Below are 20,974 nucleotides of genomic sequence, written 5' to 3'. Positions count from 1 at the left end.
TATTACACATTGGAAATTAAGATCACATATTCCTATGACATGAATGCAGAGCTAACATTTACTTTGGCCTTTTATTACTAAGTGGATTCAGCCATTAGACCGGCAGTCTACTGGCAGAAACCTCACTTGAGCAGAACAAATTGAGTCTTCCCATGTAATGTCATGCACTACAAAAACAAAGAAAAGAAAAACACCCAAAGACAAGCAGGACAGTGGGCATCATCTCTTCCCTTCATTAATCATTAACCGGGTAGGCTGTGGGGTCCCCTTCCACTCTGAGTAGGTGACTGAAACATAATTTTTGCACTTTAAGAACTGCCACTATCACCAGGTATACTCCACCCATCTTCTCAGGTGGATATAACTTTTAAGTATCTTTAAGGGGCAAACATTTCCTAAAGTTGAACAAAACTCTAAGCACACAGTTGTAGACATTCAATAGATGTCTTCAGAATAAATGCTATCTTCTCTCCACTTGAAAGTTGGCTCAAATGACCATCTCTGGGAAGACTGTCCAGGATTACTAAGGTACCTTAAACTTTCATACTCACTGATGTTATTTTAACCATATTTATGTTTTCTATGACTGAGCTGAAGTAAATTTTAGGCATCAAGCCAATAAAACCATGTAGTCAACATTTTACAAAAATACATCTTTATTGTGTTTCAGTGTTCTTGCGTTACACAGATTCCTCACCATATACACTTAATCTTCATGTTAAATAGAAACTAGCAAAACTGCTGAAATATCCCTCCAGGTCATGAATTATTAAAAACGTACTGTAGGATGATAAAATTGCTTTAAATCACCTAACTCTGAAAATTGTTAACTATAACCAAACATAAATGTTTAAAGAAGCAATAAAGTGTAAAGTGATATGGAACAAAACTATGGTGGGCTTTTCGACTCTGTGTCCAGTGAGCTAGGCAAGTCAACACTTTACTTAAAACTTGAGCACTGCAGTGGCTGCATCAAATTACAGGTCAATCTCGAAGGCAACCCCAGGGGAGTGTAGCCAAAAGAGTTAGTAGAGTCACACGACTTCCGGAGGCTCCAAAGGTGAGGAAAACATCCACCACGCCCCCAAAGCCGTTCCCAGAGTCCTAACTTAAAATCAGATTACTAAAAAATGACCAAGGATTTGAGTATGTCTTGAATATTCACAATTGTAGCAACATGTACACACAAAAACTGGAAATCTCTCACTGAATATCAAAATGGTTAGGTTCAAATGTTAACCACAAAAGAAGATGTTATTGGAGCTAAACACCCAAGCCAGAATTAGCCCAACATGTTTCTTCTTTGAATTTGTAGATCTAAATCCTTGAAAGGCACGAGGTGCCTGTCTCTCTTCCAGTCTTCTCTCACAGGAGATGTACAAAAGCAGAGAAGACCTCCGGCTCACAGGCCTTCACAACCTTCCTGAGTGCTGCAGCAATTCAAACAGCTTATGAGATGGTGCTAAAAATTACCCAAGGCCCAAACTCCACAGGGGGCAAAGTTCAGCCCAAACGGTTTCCATTTCTTGCTAGAAACAGCTCCGTCCCCAACAGTCCAGAAACTAAAGGATAAATCTCTCGTGGAGTTGGAGGACAGCTTGTAATTATTTCTAAGCTTGGTGACAAGGATGGTCACAACCATTTCCCAAAGGCATGCATGCAGACAAGTTCCCACAGTGGGGTCAGTTACGAGATTCTGAGGCCGTGGGGCTCCGGACTGTGGACATAAGATGCGACTTATAGGTTTTGCTCAAGCCTGTCATCCAAAACTTCAGCAGCTTGACGTTGTCTTCCTCCGAAGCCCCGAGGATACTCAGGAGTTTCTGCGTGTCCTCTTTTGGGCGACTGTCCACCTTGGTGAATTTAAAAAGGACCTTCACTTTGCTGTAGAAAACCAAAGACAAAACACTCAGATACTACAGCACAACAAGAGTTCTGATCACTGGGGTTAAGTGGCTTTCAGACCAGTGGGAGGTCTGCGAGTGGAGCTGGAATTCAAGAACTTGGGGGCAGCAGGAGGCCTACCTCAACACCAACAGGCCTTTCGTTTGCCCATCACATCTAACCCTGGGTAAGAAAACCACAGCATCAACAGGAAAAAAAATTTGTTCCTTAAATTCATGGAAGGGATTGGTTCCTCCTAAGCTTTACTGTATTATTTGAAATCAGGACAATGTGTGACTAGTAAAAATTTGACCAAAAAATTACTAAAATAATTTGCTTTAAAAAAGGGAGCACATTTTCTCTTTCAGATTTTTAAAGTTAATCAAGCACAAAATAACCGAGCTTCCATCAGAGGACACCTCTTGCATGAGCTTAGTGTCCTCACTTGACACTCAACAACCCCTGGAGGTAGAAACAATCCTCATTTTACAGAGGAGCAACCTGAGGCTCGGTCACATTGGGTTACTTGCAAAAGACAAACTCTTAGAGGCAAAGGATGTGTCCTTACTTCATCCACTCTTCCTTGAGGCAGACAAGGCACTGGTCAACCACATCCACAGATAGATTCTGATTGGTCAGAGCAGCTTCGATCTTATTCAGGATGGTGGGGCCAACTGGGAACAGGGGTGGAGGCAAAGCAAGAGTCAGCAACATACATGGAGAGAGATACAGGCTAATGCTCTCCCTACTGCTCTCCCAGGGCAGAAGCCTTCTCTGATGGAAGGTAACCCACTCAGCAGCACCCACCTCGGTCTGCAGACACGGGGCTCCCACTAGTCACCACAAACTCATACTTGCTGAGAGACTGGTCATCCTCAGGCCCCACTGGGTAGAGGCTGGAGCGGGGGACTGTGTGGACCTCCACAATGACAGCAAACTCTGCAGCAGCATGAAAACACATCACTCCATTAGGTGCCCCTCATCTCCACCCCTTAAAACATTCCCTTCATTCTGCCACTCCAAATTACTTCAGGTCAACTAGGGAAAAACTGCCAGGCCAAAGTCTTCTGAGAGTAATGCTGTGACACTTAAAACCTTTTGTATTTTATTTGTGAATAAAGGGCTAATTTTTGTCCCAGTTAAACTATTAATGATATTACATTATAATAAATATTAATTACTCTATAAACAATTCACTTAATATGCAACAGCCCTATGAGGTTGATCCCACTGTTACCCCTTTTTATAGACAGGGAAAACAGATGAAGACAAGTTAACTGACTTGCCCAAAGTCGCACAGCTAGTGGTGGGTAAGAACATCTGCCCCAACTGTGGTTTCAGAGGGTCCCTAACACTCCCAGCAGAAGTCACCATCCCTCAGGGCCTCATCCCCTGCGGCTGAGACTGAGAACACTGTGTGGATATGACAGCACAGGGACTGCCCCCCAGGCTTGCCTGGGAAAGCTAGACCTGTGCCCAGGCTGACTGCTGGATGTCCTCAAACCAGAAGATGAAGGATGACCAGCTCCCTAAGTTCATCAGCACTGAGGGTGTGAGCCAGGCTGGGCAAGCCCCATTGTACTACTGAATACTGAAGGTCCAGAGCAGACTGAAGGTACAGGAAAGAAAGAAGAAACCAGAGAAGAAAGAAGTATAACCAGAGAGCAACAAGAGAGAAAAGGCAGGAGAATGACACTTGTGGCAGACAGAAGTTATAGCATCAGAGAGGAGACCTTAGCCCTCTCGATGCATCAGGAAGGTGAAGTGACAGTCCCTGGCAGTCTGTCCATGCTGTCCTCAGTGGACACACTTCCTCCCAGTCCCAGGAATACAACTTGTTGCCCACTGAGAATTACAGCCCAGTAAGCCACCCCTATACCAGCCATACAGTTCAAACCCATTTACCCCCTCCCCCACTGCCCTGCTCCCAATTTTAAAGGCAGAAACCAGAGGCCACGGCCGTTCAGCACTGGAACACAGTGGATGGAAGTGCCAGGTCAACTCCCACTGGTTGGTGGAAAAGTTGGGTCTAGAACTTGGGTCCTCCTGCCTGCAGGCCCAGCAGGCAGCCCCATCATGCCACAGCTAGGACCTAATCCCACTTCTGAGCCTGAAGTCTGTGGACTCTCCAATCAGGCCAGTCCATGACCCACACATACCTGAGGATAGCACATGGTGGGGGATCTGCACCTGTGGGCTGAGCCCCAGGAAGTTGCACCGATACGCTTCCTCGTACTGGTTGCTGTAAGGGATGATGCGGACACAGCCTACAGGCAGCATGGTCTAGAGAGGACAAAAGCGACTCAGAACCAACAGCATCCAGAAATACCCTCTGCTCACCTGTCTCCATCTTCAAACCCCTCAATCCTCCAAGATTTCTCTGCCCTCAGCCCCATGGGAACACCTCCCACTCTAAGAGCCAACTCTCATCTTGGCATTGGTCACACACGGACTGTGTTCGATGGTGTTAATTCCTATTCTGTTCTTTGACATCTCAGTCTCTTTCCGTCCCACAGAGATCGTACATTTGTGGAGAGGCTATGTCACATTCATTTTTGTACCCTCACAGGCCTGGGCAGGTAGGCAAACACTTTCTACTGATTTAAATGTTACTCGGAGCCAGCTAGGCCTTGGCTCTCCACTTCTCCCATCAGAGCGGGACAGCTTGCTACAGCTGCACCCCACCACCCAGTCATCAAGAACACTCTGCAAGAAACGCAATGGCCTGGCTTGCTTCAACAGCAGCCAGAAACCTCTCCAATGGCCTTTTAGTGGGATTCGAGGATTAGGCTGTTAGTTATCAATCTACCAGGATAGTATAGCTTCCTTCCACCAGAAAGAAAAACCATCAATGACCACCATCTTTAACAGTGGAGAAAACACAGGTCTAGCTTAGGTCCATCACTGACCCTTTCAAGAGGTTTTGCCCTGAGCACCCAACATTCATACCTAAAGTCAGAATTTTTTTTAAACCTGCTGGGCATGTACTGTCCTGCTACAATACACACTAGGAAAAAGATGCTCTTACCCGAAGAACTTCAAAAGCTGACTGGACAAGGTCTATGTCTCTGCTCTTCCAGATAACCTGGTTCCCCATGAGAACATGCCAGGCCAACATGCGGAAAGACGGGGCACCCAGGACCTGAGAAAGACAACTCAGTGCTTGCTGCATGATCAAGAGAAACATGTCTTTTTCCTCCAGTCGAAGTTAGGTATTCTATTCACGTGTTCTTCTAGAAACTTCTCTTGTACGGTGAAAGATGGGATCAGAAGAAAGGCATTTATCCTCTCAGAGACTTGCCCGAGGACAAAAGCTTACGTGATAGAAGTCCCAGGATTTGCACCTAAAAACCTGATTCCAAAGCTCTTGCACACATTAATATCTTTTTTCCCAATTTTAGTTTTAAAAATTTGAAGCAGGAAAAGTTGTTAGCTTTCTGCAACATTCACCTTCTTTCTGTGAACATAGTTTATTTTGCTGAGCCATTTGAAAGGCAGCTGCAGACATCACGACACTGGCTAAGAACACCCCTGATGCATGGACACCCCTGGAGATGCAACACTAATATAACCACATCTGATATTCAGTCCCATTTCAGAGCCCAGGCTTTCTAACAATGCCCTTTACAGCTGTGATCTTATGATCCAGGATCCACTGAAGGATCATGATTGCTTTTAGTTGCCATGTCTTTATTCTTCTTCAATACAGAACAATCCCTCTCCCCAGTCTACCTCTTATCAACGTCCATGACCCTGGCATTTTTGAAGAGTCTAGCCTGTCATCCTATGGCACGTTGGTTTGAAAAACAAAAAAGAGGCTACAATATCACATTTAATGAAATCCCAACAGCATCCAAGTACTTCTCAGCTTTCACAGAATCCAAGATTCCCTCCAACCTTAATCTAAGTAAACACTCAACAAGGATGATTTCAGCCAAATACATGATTTTCATGCATGAATGTTTTCCATTCAGAAGCCCCAGTCTTCTTCATTACTCCATTTTCCAAAACAGAGATAACCATCTTCTAATAAAATTAATGCTCATTGTAAAAATAAATACAGGAAAGTGTTACCAAGAAAAAAAAGGAAAAACTACCCTCATAATCTCGCTGTGTCCCCTTCTATAACCACATGTCCAATATAACCAGTCGGTCAATACTGCTTTATGTGTATGGGTACCTAGGCTCTGGCTGTGGTTGTAGCGTGCATGTGCATACATATCTGCATCCTCCTGGGTGCAGTGCACAGGTGCTTCTTGTACTTAACGGCAGCCTGAGTGTGGATGTGCCATAACGACTGCAGCTGAACATCTAAGCTACTTACAGTTTTTTGTAACAACAGCTATAATCTTCAGTCTGCAACAGTCTAGGCCGCATGCAAGCCAGTAACGTTGTTTGGTGCCATCGAGTCGATTTTCAACTCACATCTACCCAATGTGACAGAGTAGAACTGTCCCGTAGGATTTTTTAGGCTGTAATCTTTACAGAAACAGATCACCAGGTCTTTTCTCCCACGGAGTCACTGAGTGGGTTCGAACTGTGACCTTTCAGTTAGCAGCCTAGCGCTTAACCACTGCACCACCACGGCTCCTAAACCAGTAATACTATAGTTCAATACTTTTAGAAGGTTCTAGAATTACAAGATTAGAGAGGACCATGAGAAACCAGCCATCAGGCCCCTTCTCTGAAGAATGACATCTACGTTGTCACTGTAAGGGGAATGGTCTGCCTCTATGCCTCTTTTCCAGTATGCTTAAGTAAAGGCCTTGGACCCAGAACATTCTCTGATAAGGAGACTGGTAACTGAGTCACCTTCTCTCTCGCAGTTCCTTCTTATCAGAGAGAAACTTACCCCTGTTCTGGGCACAGTAACTTTCTGTCTCTTGCAACATGCAGGCACCATACAGCATGTGGCCAGCCTCATTTCTATATCTGTTCCCAGCGGGGAGGGAACAGGGTCTCTAATACTACAGCACAAGAGGGGGAACAGCACAAGAAAGAAAACGTGCCAGACTGTAAGAGCTGGCCTTGAGGGGTGGACTGAAGGGGAAACAGGCTTTGTGAGGCTGAACATGGGTGCTCCCATGTGGTCTACTAGTTCACTACAGTTTGCATTCTTATGTAAGCCCCTGGCATGAAGCCACCATTGTCCACCACCACTATAAAACCTCTGCCCTTCGAGCACAGATATGGAGATCTGCTTTGGTCCTTTGGCCACCAGGGACCACTGCCTTGTATGTAAGTCTACCTAATATGCTCCTTTGCTGCCACACTAGAGTTGCCTGCCTCTTTCTTTGGTCTCTCAGCACCCTCCACTTTCAGAGACAAATTTCACGTTACTGGTCCATGTCTGGACAATCACAAAAAGGTGAGCCCTAACCTGTGATTCAAGCGCCCCAGCTGCCCCCACCTTCTTCAGCCTCCATTAAGAATGTTCTTTGTTACTCAGAACCAACTACCCTTTGCTAGGTTTTGAAACTGATAGGCCCAAGGGACAAAGTGTCAGATGGAGATGAGCTGGGAGGAGAAGACTGAGTTCTTCTCCTTGAGTTCCCGATGGGGCTCTGCTCCTCTGCCACCTACCTGTCTCATGTGCCGAAGTGACTTAAAGACCGGCAGCTTCCGAGGCTGCCAGCTACCACAGTCTGAGAGTGAGGACAAGTCTGTTGGGCATTTGATCTGCTCCTGCCCTTCTGCACCTTCAGGGAACACAAGGGTCTTCTCTTCTTCAGCCTCAGTGTTGTCCCAGCTTTCGGATTCCTCTTCTAAATCTGCAAGCCAGACGACAGGCAGTTACAGAACATGCTGTTCCGTGTCCCATACCGCCACGCCAGCCCCAAGTAGTTTGGGGGTCCTGAACCAGTTGGCTACTGACTGACAGAGCAGTCCCACACTACCATGTCAGCCCCAGGCAGTTTGGAGGTCCCGGGCCAGTAGTTACTGACTTCTGGTTCTGGCAAGTTGGCACATGCGGCCATGGCCTTGGGCACCCTGGAAAGGGGAGAGGTTCAGTCCACTGCTCACCTGGCCTGGTGCTGTGCCCTGGGTTTTTGAAGCACTCACCTGAAAGAGGCAAGCTGTTCACTGTTGTGGGGAAATTACAAAGCAATGATGAACACAAGAGCTCGCATTTATTGAATATTTCCTCTCCTAGGTGCTTTTCTAAGGGCTTTATGTACATTATTTCATTTTATCCTGTTAATGGTCCTGAGGTCAGTACTATTATCCCCATTTTACAAATGAAGAAATATTTGTTATTTCAGTTCATCTTCACGGCAACCCCCACAAGTGAGTGCATCTGTTTCACACCACAAATGAAACAGCTGGCCCAAAGGGAGGGACCTCGCCTGCACACTGCTGGTGCATGCCAGAGCCGAGACTGGAGTGAGGTTGGTTTGACTCCAGAGTGTGGCTCCAAACCCCGATTTTCACCTCCTTGATAACCAAAACACACCCCGGCATTTCTACCTTTTCCTAAAAGCTCTCATAGACTTGACTGACCAAGAAACCATCCTTGCTGTCTCCATCAGCCTAGAAATTTGTAATCACTACAGTGATGAGTGGTCCTAGGGTAGACCACCCACAAAGATGTGCAGGCAGACTGTGAGGTTTTCTTTTCCAAGCACGGTTTGCTCTAGATGGCTCTCTATTCTCTTTTTCCCCACTCAGGAAAGCTTGTTTGAATGCAAACATGTGCAAGTACCTTGACTAAAGGAATCACCCTGAAACAGCTCGCACTTATTAAAAAGGTAAACCATTCACAAAACGTAGCATGTAGAACACTATTTGTAACAAACTACCTGCTACATGCTTTACAAGTCTGATTTATTCAATCCCACAGCTGAGGTCTGTGGACCTCGATCACCAAAAATCAAATCACCCCAACAGAAAGCACAGCAGAATCCATGTCAGCGAGTCCTGGGCTGGTGCCAAGGTGCAGCAGAACCCCCTGGGAAGCTCCTCAAACACACAGGACACTGAACAACAGGTGTGGAGATTCTGATGCATGAATCTGGGGCAGGGCAGGTTTGGGAATCAATCTTCTTGATGGAAAACTTGAGTCTAACTGAAGTATAACATTGTATTTGTTGAACAGCAAAGAATGAGAGACTATCTGCAAGACCAACCACTAAGATACCCCATAAAATAGGAACAAGAAGAGCCTTCTACACTCACTTCCTTTCATGGATCAAAAACCAAAAAAAAAACCCACTGCCATCAAGTCGATTCCAACTCAGTGACCCTGTAGGACAGAACAGAACTGCCCCATAGGGTTTTCAAGGCTGTAAATCTTTACGGAAGCAGGCTGCCACATCTTTCTCCCATGGTGTGGCTGGTGGGTTCAAACCACCAACCTTTTTTGGTTAGCAGCCAAGCACTTTAACCACTGTGCCACCAGGGCTCCTTCCATAGATGGACAGCACTGATAGTGGGTTTTCCCACCTGCCTGAAAGAAACTCTTTCACACATCAAAGAGAGTGAGACAGGGACTCACAATAAAGACACCAAGATTAAACGGCGAGCTTCACCAATGCTCATCCTGGGCTACTCAGACCCACATTTCCCTGCGTCAGTGCTCCTGCAGGACAGGTCAGAACCCAGTGGCTGTCTGGTTGGAACAAGGACAGGCCCCAGCCAACGCAGGGCAAAGACTCCCAGCACAAGCCCTTCCAAGCCTCACCAGCGAGCTTCTCCATCTGGACCAGCGTGTCCTCGGTCGGTGCACCCTCCAGCAGCTTCTCGGTCAGCCGGCTGCCGCATGCTTTCAAAAGCCTGCAAAGCACAGTGCCAGCTATGAAGCAGTCTTGCTAAAAGAAAAACTAAACCTGAAATGGACCAAGCTTCTTGATCTACCAGTTTACAGGGAATATGGGGACAAAGGAACATGCTGAACACCACCATGAGGACACAATCAGTCACATCCAGAACACAGTCAATTCTACAAGACCAATGACCCAGGCCCTTCAATAAAAGGCAAGGGAAAAACGAAGCAGTGGGGAGCAGAAGACCCTGTTCCAGGCTGAGAGAGACTTATGCGACATAATTAAATCTAAGCAATGTGTGGGTGTTGTTCTGACCCCAATTCAAAAGTCACTCTTGAGACAAAAAGGGAAAACTGAACATGGACTGAGTACTGGATGATACTAAGGAATTATTGTCAATTTTGTTGGATGTGATAATGTATCACAGTTATATTTATGGTTGAAATGATGTAATTAAGATTTGCTTTCAAAAAATACTCCGGGAGAAAAAAAAGTGGGAGGATAAATGAGAAAGCAGCAGACTGTTGATAACTGCTAAAGCTGGTGATAGGGACATGTAGGTAGCTCAAGAAATTATACTATTTATTCTGCTTTGGGCATGTTTGAAAATATTTCCCTAACACATTTAAAAAGACAGGAGGAACTGTACATCGGGTGGGTTGGGAGGAGATAATTTTTTCCTTTAGCTCCCAGACCCTGAAGAGCTGTGTTCCAAGATCTGTAGTGAAGGAGCCTCTTCCACACCAGGACCTGGTTGAGATAACAAGACTCTAGATTTTAAGGGGAGGCTGCAAAGGAAGGGGAGCCCTAGTGGCACAGTGAAGAGCTCAGCTCCTAGACAAAAGGTCAGCAGTTCGAATCTACCAGCTGCTCTTCGGAAACCCTATGAGGCAGTTCTATACTCTGTCCTATAGGGTCATTATGAGTCGGAATTGACTCGATGGCAACAGGTGTGGCTTTGGCAAAGGAAGGAGACTTTGGGGGAACGAATCTATTTTGCATGTGGGAGGAGTATAAACAAACTGTCATCGGAGGACAGACTGTGGTGGCTTTCAAGTATGTCCACAAATTCTTTGACACTTCTCCCTTCAAAAGATTAAGCCTAATCCCCTCGTCATGGCTGTGGGCTGGACTTAGTGATGTAACACACTTCTGGTGAGCACTGTGTGGCTTCTGGGGCCAGGTCATACTCTGCCTTGCTCTCTCTTGGGTTAAATGGATCACTTGCTTGAGGTGGGGGTAGGAGGAGGCAGCTCTCACATCCACGTGATGAGGAACAGAGCAGGCCAGCGTGAGTTTGCCAGCCTCATGAGTGGGCCCTTTGGAAGTGGAGCCTCCAGCTGAACCTTTGGATGGCTGCAACCTCGGCCAACAAAGCACTCAGAGACACCCCTGCCAGAACCATCTGGCTCTGCCACTCTCGAATTTCTGACTTACAGAAGAAGTGAGAGAAAGGGTTACTATTATTTTTAAAAAGAGGTAGGAATCATTGGTCTCGGAATGTGAGCATCATTTCTTTTATATCACTGGGAAGTGAAGTCCATCTAAGTTTTCCATAAACCAAAGGAGAAAGCCTTGGGAAAAGGAAAGAGGGCTTGTTCATTGCCTAACAATTATGTACCCAGAGCTCCTCCACCAAAGCAATGAAAGGAACTCATGTAGGGACTGTTACACTCCCTGCTTTAATACTACCAAATTTGTAGCATTATCCAACCAACCCAACATTATTACGCTCATTCTAGCAGTTGAAAATCTCATTACCAAGCAAAGGAGGTGTGAAGACACGCCCACAAGTTGTCATCACTGGTCAAAGATGTCAGCGAACGGGCTGCATTGCCATTTCTTTGGTGCAGGAATGGTGTAAAAGCTGTGTTCATCCTCTGTGCGCGCTGTGGGCATCCAAACTGCTCCGCCTCAAACACCTGAAATGCAAAGGGATGGGAAGCTCTTTATCAGAGGAAAACTAGGCAGCCAAGGTCACTACTAACTCACAGCCAACTTCATGAATCCCATCACTCTTGGTGCAGGTTACAGAAACTGCCACCAGAACTGTTTTGCTTCTCCAGCTAGAGTAAAGGCCACTTGAGAGAGGACTCGATGGACGCCTTCTCCTGCACCCTCTTCTACAACTGACTCCTTAGGCACGTAACAGGCACTCGGGCAGACTACATGCTTAGACAGTCATCAGTGCTGTTCTCCAAACATTTCCAGTGCCCCCTTCCAGGTACAGGGAGGATTTCCCAACATGGCCCCTGGTGTGGGGTGAGGCATGTGACTAGTTCTGGCCAATGTGATGAGAGAGAGCAAGGTCCTCCGGTACTCTATTCCCTCCAGCAGGGCAAATGAGCAGCATTCTAGTCAGTTGCTGCCCTGTCTGGCTGGATGATTACAATTTAAGCAGATCCCCCTGTCATCCTGCAACACACATCACAAGCAAGAAGCAAACCCTTGTGGTTTTAATCTGCTGAGATTTGAGGGCCATCTGACCAGAGCCCGGCATGGTCTACCCCGACAGAGGCAATGCCACAACTGGAGGTCTAATTAGGAGCGGGTCTGCAACATGACTAATAGACAGTCTTCTGGAAGGAAGATCAGAGTGAGCAAAGACTCAGAAACCAGGGCTGAAACCTGGGTCTCAATGCCACTGGCAGTAAAGAAACCAGAGATGAACAAGAACCGGGACAACGGTGGGAGCAAGAGAGACAAAGACAGCCAAGTGAGGCCCAAATAACTGGGGGTTTATCACATATACCCCCAACTCCGAAGCCAAGAGATGATGACTCGGACAGAGCAGAAGCCCAGAATCAGTGGAAATAGAATTGGCTGGGCCGCACACTCTGCACCAGGGCAGAGAGACCTTCACTGCTGAGCCCCCAGTCCAGCAGGCCCCACATTTATCAGCATCACCTTAAGGGCCTTGCCCTGGAGCTCATCGATGATCCCACGGATCTTCCCAAGCAGGAAGGGCCAGGAGTTGATGAGATAGATGCGATCCATCATGATGGCAATGATGCTATACCAGCGCTGGAAGCCCCTGGCCAGGCTGTCTTTGATAAAGAAGGTGTGGCTGAACACAAAACCATGCTGCTCGTCCCCAAAGAAGATGGGGCCTTCACGGCCAGGGCAGACCTGGAAAAGCAGCAGTGATGTGAGGAAGCACTCTTCCCTTGCTTCAGGGACAGAGTCTCATCCACCTCCTCAGAATTCTCTCTGCACTAATGAGCCAGCATGAATTGTCAGGCAGAGTGGGGAGGGAAGGCGAGAAGGGGAAATTTTGCATTCATCTGCTACTCTAATCATTTTCTGAAGACATATTACATTTGTTATCATGAAAAGCAAGTAAAGTAGTTCTCTCTTTCTACCTTGAGTCAAAAAAATTCCTATACAAATATTACATCTATACTTGGTTCAAATTTGCCCACCTGGAATATACTTAAGAAAAGAAGGTCAAAAGAGCTACTACACAGTCCATATAATAAAATTTACATACTTTATTTCTAGGAGAGGACTATTACAAGTCCCTCCCTCATGACAATTTCATACGTAGTTCTAACACAGAATTATCTGCCTTCTAGCAGATTAGCAGCAGGAAATTAAAAGGAAGAAAACAGCTGAAAGCGAGCACATAGCCACAGTAAATGATAACTGGCAGCAAGGAAGCAGAAGCTGTCTGAGTAAGTGAATACCAGGGACAAGAAATTTTAGTAACTTAATTATGAATTCTTTGTGGCAAACAGACAAATACACTCCATAAAAGCTAAGACTCAAAACTCCACACCAGCAGCCACGGAGTTCAGGAACAAACTGACTGACACTCTTCACTAGGACCTGAGACCCCGTGATGACCACTGGGGCTTATAAAGACTTTACAAAAAGTTATGCTTAATACAGTGAAATACATATCCTAGAAATATTCCATATCTTAGAAATATGTCCAGTAATAAAAGTTTGGTGCTTAATGTGAAAAATCAGCAACCATCCAGAAACTCTAAGAATCTCACAGGACTTATTCTAAGGGGGTCTGGAGAACTGATGCAGTCTGCACTCTACACGAGGCAATGACCTCACCTAATCTAACCCTGAACTTGCTAAGGGTACCTTTCAACTGGGGAACATGTGAGATTCCTACACAGTCTCCCACATCAAAGGTGCTGACCTCACAGCTCAGGCTCCGAACACAGGCCTGGCGGACAATGCTGAAGAGCTGGGGGTGGTTGGGGTGCTGGTGGCTGACATATTTAATGGAGGTCTCCTTGTCATGGCTGATGTACCCCGGATGCCCCACAGCAAGGGATCGGCAGCCCTGCCCAGGAGAAAGAAAAGACAACCAGTTAGTCAGGAAGCTGTCAACAAACCCCTTTACTCTTATGCGAATCTGAATTTAGAAAAGTCAATCTATTTTTGTATGAAAATAACTGACTTCTAGATTTACGTTTATCTGAGGATTTAAATGCCGATGAGTCAGGTTGCCAGAGATTATTAGTAACAAATAATGTTAACTGAAACCTGCGTACCAGGCATTGTGATAAGAGCTTTGCATACTTCATCTCGCCTAATTCAAGGCACAACCCTGAGATAAACACAGTGAGAATCCCCATTTCACAGAAGGGGGAACTGAGGCTCCAAGATGCTCAGTGGCCAGCCCAGGGTCACAGAGCTGGTGAGGACAGAGCTGGGCCATACCTGCTGTGAACTTCTTTCGAGTGATGTGACCCATCCTGCCACGCAGGCCTCTGTCATTGGTCCCGACACAAACACCTGACAGGGCCTCGGGCCATAGCAAGAGGTCAAGCAAAGAACACAGAAGATGCCATGACCTCGAGGTGTCAGCCCTGCAGACACACCACTTGCATCACCTGCTTGGAGGCAACAGACTGATGGCCCAGCACTGCTGAACAAGCCAAGCATTGGTGCTACCCCTGCAGGCTGCTCCCACCAAAGGGCCAAGCACCAGGGGGCACCAAGCCGAGCCCCTTCCTACAAGATGCAGGCCCCTCCAATGGGCACCTGTGCTCAAGGCCCCTCAAATGGCCTGCCCAGACCCACTCAAGCCTCTTCCTGCCTAGCCCTCCCTCCCTTCTCCTCCTTACCTCCTGATCTTTCCCATCTACCCTTAACGGGTGCATCCTCACCGATCAACCTCCTGCATGCAGGATCCTGTCTTGGGATCCGTGTCTCAGCAAAACATGCTAGGTCCCCATTTCACACGGCAGTGACAGGCCCAACATCACCTGGATCCTGGGCCCTACCAGGTCCAATGCACTCAGAACTGATCTCACAAAGTGACACTGAGAGAGCTCCAGTGGGCGTGCTCCAACTACGGACACTTGGCTTTGGGAATCGGAGCGAAGCCTGGCAGAGGGTGTGAACCACATGTGAAAATGCCCACTGAGTGCGCCTGGTCTGTGCCCATCATCCGAGGAGCATGTCTACCACTCCACTGGGCCTCACACTGTTCCTGGCACTGGGTCTCTGGTCTGTCCCTCCTCTGCAGCACTTTCTGCTGACTATGTACCCCACAGCAGGGGCAGCAGCACAAGTACAATGCCCCCCACAGAGCAGGTGCTCCGGGGACCAAAAAGACACTCACCTCACACATGTCAGACTTTTTGGGCCCTGGGCTGCTAGCTTCAGCACTGGCCCCGTCTGCTGGGCTGTGGGAGTGGATGCGACTGCTCATCTGAATGCCACCTTCTTCCTCCTCGGCCTGCTCTCCCTGGCCAGGGCTGTCCCCACTCCCGGCCCCTTGGGGGAGTGGGGCATGTAGGACTTCCGTACAAAACAGAGTGCGGGGGCCATGCAGCTCGCAGAAGTGACACAGTGCGACGATGGCATTCATGGTGCCTGGGAACCAATGCACGGCCTACAGGGGAAGCAGGGGACACTGTCAGCTGGCCCGTGCCATGCATGCCACAAAGGTTCTGAAACTGGGGCACAGGACTACTAAGAGCCATTGTAGGTAAGTCGGCCCCAACACCAATGGGCTCCTGGCCCCACGGTGGTAAGCCCTACACCCAGCCAGTGTCCTGAGCCCTGACCTTGTGCCAGCACCATGTCAGGTGCAGGGGACAAACAGACCTGCCCTTGCCCACACAAGTTACAAGCAAACAAGAAGGAAAGGGTAACACCACAAAATGTGCCTTCAGTATAAGCGCTATGGAGTAAACAGTAGAGAAGAGAACACACACATGAGAATGACAAGGAAATGTAGCAAAACATGACAAATACCACTGGGACAACACAATGAAATACCACAGAAGTTCCAGGGAGAGAGTTCTTGTGTCCAGTAAATACCTGGTGGCCACCATGTGCAGGGGTGTTGGGTGATGTAGATGCACCCGTGAAGTCTGTCTTCTAGAAGAGTGACACACGAAAAGCTGCTTAATGTCATATGGGGACAAGTGTACAAAGAAAGCAAAGCAGCACACAGGACAGAGCATTATCAGAGGAGGTGGGAGACATAGCCCAAGAGGAAGGACACTTCAGAAGGGTACCCTAAGTGAGAGCTGAGGGAAGCAAGGAGCCGTGGGGGGACACCCTGGGAGAGGCACAGAACTTAGTGCATGGTGCCAGGCCTCAGGTAGGGCATGACTTGAGGGCCTGTACATGGCTGGGGAGGAGTGACAGGAGCAGCAGATGAGAGCGGGTAGCTACGAGGAAGCAGATTTTATGAGGACATAAGAGAGGCACAACCTCTGAACTGTATTTGAAAAGGATCATTCTGGCTGCTGTACGGAAAAGACTGTGGTTGAGGGGGAGGTGGAAGCAGGGAAAAAGCTGAGGTGCTCATACTGCTTGGAGAGTAGTCATGTTGTGACTGCATTTCCAAGGCAGAGTCGGCAGAGGTCACCGAGGGACAGACCGTGGGTCAGAGGGAGAGGACCAGCCAGGGAGCAGAAAGTAAACTCAAAGTATCATCCCAGAGACCAAGAGAAAAGTAAGTGTTCTGAGGAGGAGGGGTGGATGGTCCCTGCAGAGTGGTGGACCTGTACAGTGGAATGAGGGCAAGCCTCATGGGAATGGGGTCAAAGAGAAGAGGAGGAGCCTTCTTTGAGAGGCACAAAGGAAAGAGAAGCAAATTAGGCAAATCTATAGAGACAGAAAGCAGATTAGAGGTTACCAGGGGCATTACCAGGTTATCAGGAAAAGGGAATGGGGAGTTATTGGTTAATGGGTACAGAGTTTCTGTTTGGCGTGAAAAGAAGTTTGAGAAATAGACAATGATGAAGGTTACACAACATTGTAAATATAATTAATGAGTACACTTAAGAATAGTTAAAAATGGCAAATTTATGTTGTATATATTTTAGCACAATAAAACTTTTTAAAAAATCATTCCAGCAAAACACCCACATGAAAGCAGCATGTAGTCAATTTCCACCTATCTCAAAGCATCGAAACTGACCTTGTTATTTAGCAGAACTGCACTTCCACCATCCTCCCTAGACCACTGTATGCAAGTCCATTTCCAAATGAGTCAGACATGGTGTCTTAGTTATCTACTGCTGCTATAACAGAAATACCACAAGTGGATGGCTTTAACAAACAGAAATTTATTCCCTCACAGTTTAGGAGGCTAGAAGTCCGAATTCAGGGTGCCAGCTCCAGGGGAAGGCTTTCTCTCTCTGTCGGCTCTGGGGGAAGGTCCTCATCATTAATCTTCCCCTGGTCTAGGAGCTTCTCAGCACAAGGACCCCAGGTCCAAAGGACGCGCTATTCTCCTGGCTCTTGTTTCTTGGTAGTATGAGGTCCCCATGTCTCTCCACTTGCTTCTCTCTTTTATATCTCAAAAGACATTGGTTTAAGACACAACCTAATCTTGTAGATTGAGTCCTGCCTCATTAACATAACTGCCTCTACTCCTGCCTCATTAACATCATAGAGGTAAGATTTACAACACATAGGAAAATCACATCAGATGACAAAATGGTGGACAATCACACAATAGTGGGAATCACGGCCTAGCCAAGTTGACACACATTTTTGGGGGGACACAATTCAATCCATGACACATGGCAACCGTAGTCATACTTCAGTTCTAAGACATGACATTTTCTAGGCGAGAGAAAGAAAATCCGGAGCTAATTCTAAGAGCAATGGTCTTTATAGCTCTAACAATGTTTTCAATTCATTGTTAGTTGCCAATTCCAACTCATAGCAACCCCATGTGCGCAGAGTAGAACTGCTCCACTGGGTTTTCAACCTGTCTTCTGAGGTGCCTCTGCGTGGGTTTGAACTGCCAACCTTTTGGCTAGTAATTGAGTGCTTAACCATTTGCACCACCCAGGGACTCCTTAAGCAGCATATATTAGGTGTCCTCAGATTGATTTTCAACTCATAGTGATCCCATGTGACCGAGTATAACTGCCCAATAGGGTTTTCTTGGCTGTAATCTTTACAGGGGCAGAGAGCCAGGTCTTTATCCTCGAGGAGCTGCTGGGAAGGTTTGAACACCCAACCTTTTGGTTAGTAGCTGAGCACTTAACCATTACGCTACCAGATGAGTAAACATTACATCCACGGGTTCATTGGATTGAGGGTTTCAATCATTACGGAGAAGAAACATATCTAATACCCACTAAAAAAGTAAATAACAGAGCTCCTTCCATTCTGGCTATGATGGTTCAAATAGTTACTCTAGTCCAATGGTTCTCAAACTGGCTTCTGAGTACGCCGAACATCTCTTTAATAAGCTTTCCAGAACCCAGGTAAGAGACAGAAATCCTTCCCTGCCTGACAATCCCTTCGACATTAGAGTCAAAGTAAGTATTCAAGTACCTAGAAGAGGCAGGCTTCCTGTCCACCTTACCCTCACACACTGGCTAAGCCCATGCACCTGACAGTGATCTCTGTACTCATTCTCCCACCATGGCATAGCCTATGCCCTGGACCTATTTCATAGGACCATGAAGATTAGACAGTAAGTAAAAGCACTCTGAAAATAAATGAGATATCACAATGGTACTTAACCAGTCGTGAGCATCAGACTCATCTCCCACAGAGGACCTTAAATCAGTGGTTAGGATCCTAGTAAGAACAAGGTGGAAAAGGTCCACAGGGGATTACTTCTAGCTCAGACTCACTCACACTGTGGCTCTACTACTTCTACTGACATCATCTATGCTTCTGTTTACACAACTCCTTAATATAAGACACTAGAAGGGGAAACAGGGTCACATGCCAGCCACTGTTACTCAATGACTCAATGACAATGTTGGTGATCTAGTACCGCCAGCACTAGAATGACCATGGCCTTTCTCTGGTGCAACAAGGAGGCTCTCCTGCCAACCTGACTAGACACCAATGGGTGGTGCCAGGTGTCCAAGGGCCAAAGAACTAGTACCTCCTTGCAGCAAGCTCCTCCTCACCCTCTGCCTCAGGTGGCTGCTACTGACCAGTTTGGGCCTTCATCTGCAACAAACCAATCTCTGGACTCCACATTCTTTCCAGGTGATAAAAATACCTCTAACAAAACCCACCAAACTAGAGAGATGGGTGGTCCATCTTCCTGCTCTGGAGGACACCAATACAGGCCTATTACCTTGTCAGAAGATCCTCAGAATGCCAACCTGGGAGAAAAAGAATCCGGACAAACACTCTCCCCTAAACAAGGCAAAACACAGGTGGGGGACATCCGGGCAACATGGCGCTATAGGCAGAAGCACCATGTCGTCCCTCCACAGCAAAGATTTGAAAAACTAAGCCGAACAGAGAAAACGGCAATCCTGAAACCCTAAGCATCAAGTGAAGAGATAAACAACTCAGCCAAGCACCAAATGGAATAAGAAACTGACAGAGAACAGAGAGCAAGGAGAGATATATGCAGAGGTCCCCTATCAGCTAACACAGCATGGATCCGCCATCTTGGACTCCTATCAGAGACCAGCAAACAAGGGGTAAGAGAAAGCAGCTTCACGGAGCTTCCAGCAGGAGACAGAACAACCGGTAATCAGCGATATACGCTTTCCCACCCCCCACCCTTCTTCACCCCCACTCGGTCTCCTCTGCTTCCCATGGCCACAGTCTCTTGGCCAAGAAGCATCTGCTTCACCTTGGTGATGCTTGGATTCCACCTGCCCGCACTGGCTGGCTCCCTAAGTGCCATTTGCTGGCGGCTGGTGTTGCTTTTTTCCGCTCTTTAGATTTCTTCCTTATCTCTCACCACCTCCCCCTCCTTTCTCTCAAATACCTGGCTCCGTGTGCCATCTCTGCTTCTTCCTGAAAGGCTGTGAAACACTGATCAAATGTGAGACTGCATCCCAGCCCGTGCTGCCATGCTGGTTGGATCCCAGGCTTTTTTTGGTTTATTTTCAATTGTTTGTTTGTTTTCTTTTTCTATTCTTGAATTGGGAGCCTGTTCTAGCCAGGCAGTACTGCGCAGCTTGGGACCTACCCCCTCAGTTTGCGCAGACACGCAGATGGATACCTGAGGGCATTTATTTTTCCTGTTTTGGGGGGGGGTTTTCTTGTGTTTTTTTTTTTTTTTTAATTTGTTTTCTTTTCTCTCTTTGTTACTCAGTTTCTTGTCTCTCTATACTTTCCCTCTCTTCCTGTCCCCTGAATACCTGGCGCTGAGTGACAGCTCTACACCTTCTAGCCAGGCTGCACCTCACGGCCTGGGAGCAACTTCCCCAGAATTTGCAGTTACACCGGTGGGATCCCTGGAAGCTTTTCTTTTCTTTTTTCCTTCTAATTTTTATTTATGCATTTCTTTTCTTTTCTTTTTTTCTTCTTCTCCTTTTTGTTTTGCTCCGTTTCATAGTCTCTCATCTCTCCACTGCAACAGCAGGCTCCCCTAGCACTCTTTTCTGTTTTTATGTTATTGGCTCCTGTTCCTCTCTCCTCTCTCCCATACCCATCTTCGCTCCACACATCACAATCTTCCCCCCACCCCACCACTACATCCTGCCTACCTGCACTGTGCGCTGAACATCAAACCACCAAGCAGCACAGGCACGGCCTACAAGAACCTGCCCTGCACTGATTACTGGCCCGCCCTGGCAGCCGCAGTAAGTGCCACAAACAACCCATCCCAGCAACTCTTCAGCTAGACCTGCCCTGCTGTACCATATCTGAGCGACTGATCCTGCCAACTGGAGAAGAAGGCAAAAAGTATCATACCCACAGAAGAACAAACAACGAAGAACACACAGCCCACCTGCTCAAAGCCAAATAAAACAAAAAAAAAGGATGAAATAAACCAATCTACAATCAATCAATGAGAAAAATAACTACCGAATGCCCCAAAGATAGCTGACAATATCAAAACATTTACAAACACAGGACAGGATGGTTCCAGTAGGTGTCCAAAATAAAACACCAGATGA

General features: G+C 47.0%; 1 protein-coding gene across 4 annotated transcripts; it reads right to left on the bottom strand.

Annotated features, from left to right (window-relative positions):
- Positions 1-247: 247 nt before the first annotated feature.
- FLCN (folliculin) lies at positions 248-15,999 on the bottom strand. Of its 4 annotated transcripts, none has more exons than XM_004381018.2 (12): positions 15,942-15,999; positions 15,238-15,510; positions 13,804-13,950; positions 12,555-12,776; positions 11,409-11,569; positions 9,566-9,657; positions 7,468-7,655; positions 4,913-5,026; positions 4,044-4,167; positions 2,692-2,823; positions 2,453-2,558; positions 450-1,884 (listed from the first exon to the last, which is right to left on the bottom strand). In XM_004381018.2, exons 2-12 carry the CDS (start codon positions 15,484-15,486, stop codon positions 1,683-1,685), a joined length of 1,737 nt encoding a protein of 578 aa, XP_004381075.1. In that variant the 5' UTR covers positions 15,487-15,510; positions 15,942-15,999; the 3' UTR covers positions 450-1,682. The 4 variants fall into 4 exon arrangements, 3 of the variants coding, with proteins under 3 accessions (XP_023591323.1, XP_004381075.1, XP_023591324.1); XR_002824807.1 differs by having other exon boundaries at positions 1,755-1,884; positions 2,739-2,823; XM_023735555.1 differs by lacking the exon at positions 2,692-2,823 and having other exon boundaries at positions 248-1,884.
- Between the last annotated feature and the right edge of the window lie 4,975 nt (positions 16,000-20,974).

The sequence above is a fragment of the Trichechus manatus genome, unplaced genomic scaffold (genome assembly GCF_000243295.1).
Source record: "Trichechus manatus latirostris isolate Lorelei unplaced genomic scaffold, TriManLat1.0 scaffold00080, whole genome shotgun sequence".
NCBI classification, from domain to species: Eukaryota; Metazoa; Chordata; class Mammalia; order Sirenia; family Trichechidae; genus Trichechus; species Trichechus manatus.
This window is presented reverse-complemented; position numbering and strand designations above follow the sequence as displayed.

What these genes read in the sequence shown, in the direction of transcription:
- FLCN (XM_004381018.2), bottom strand. Translation starts at nt 15,486, where the DNA reads ATGAATGCCATCGTCGCACTGTGTCACTTCTGCGAGCTGCATGGCCCC. An exon ending in CAGCTTTTGAAGTTCTTCGG is followed by an intron (nt 4,168 to 4,912) that starts GTAAGAGCATCT and finishes TGTCCTCTCTAG; the next exon opens with ACCATGCTGCCTGTAGGCTG. An exon ending in CCCCGTGTCTGCAGACCGAG is followed by an intron (nt 2,559 to 2,691) that starts GTGGGTGCTGCT and finishes CCCTGTTCCCAG; the next exon opens with TTGGCCCCACCATCCTGAAT.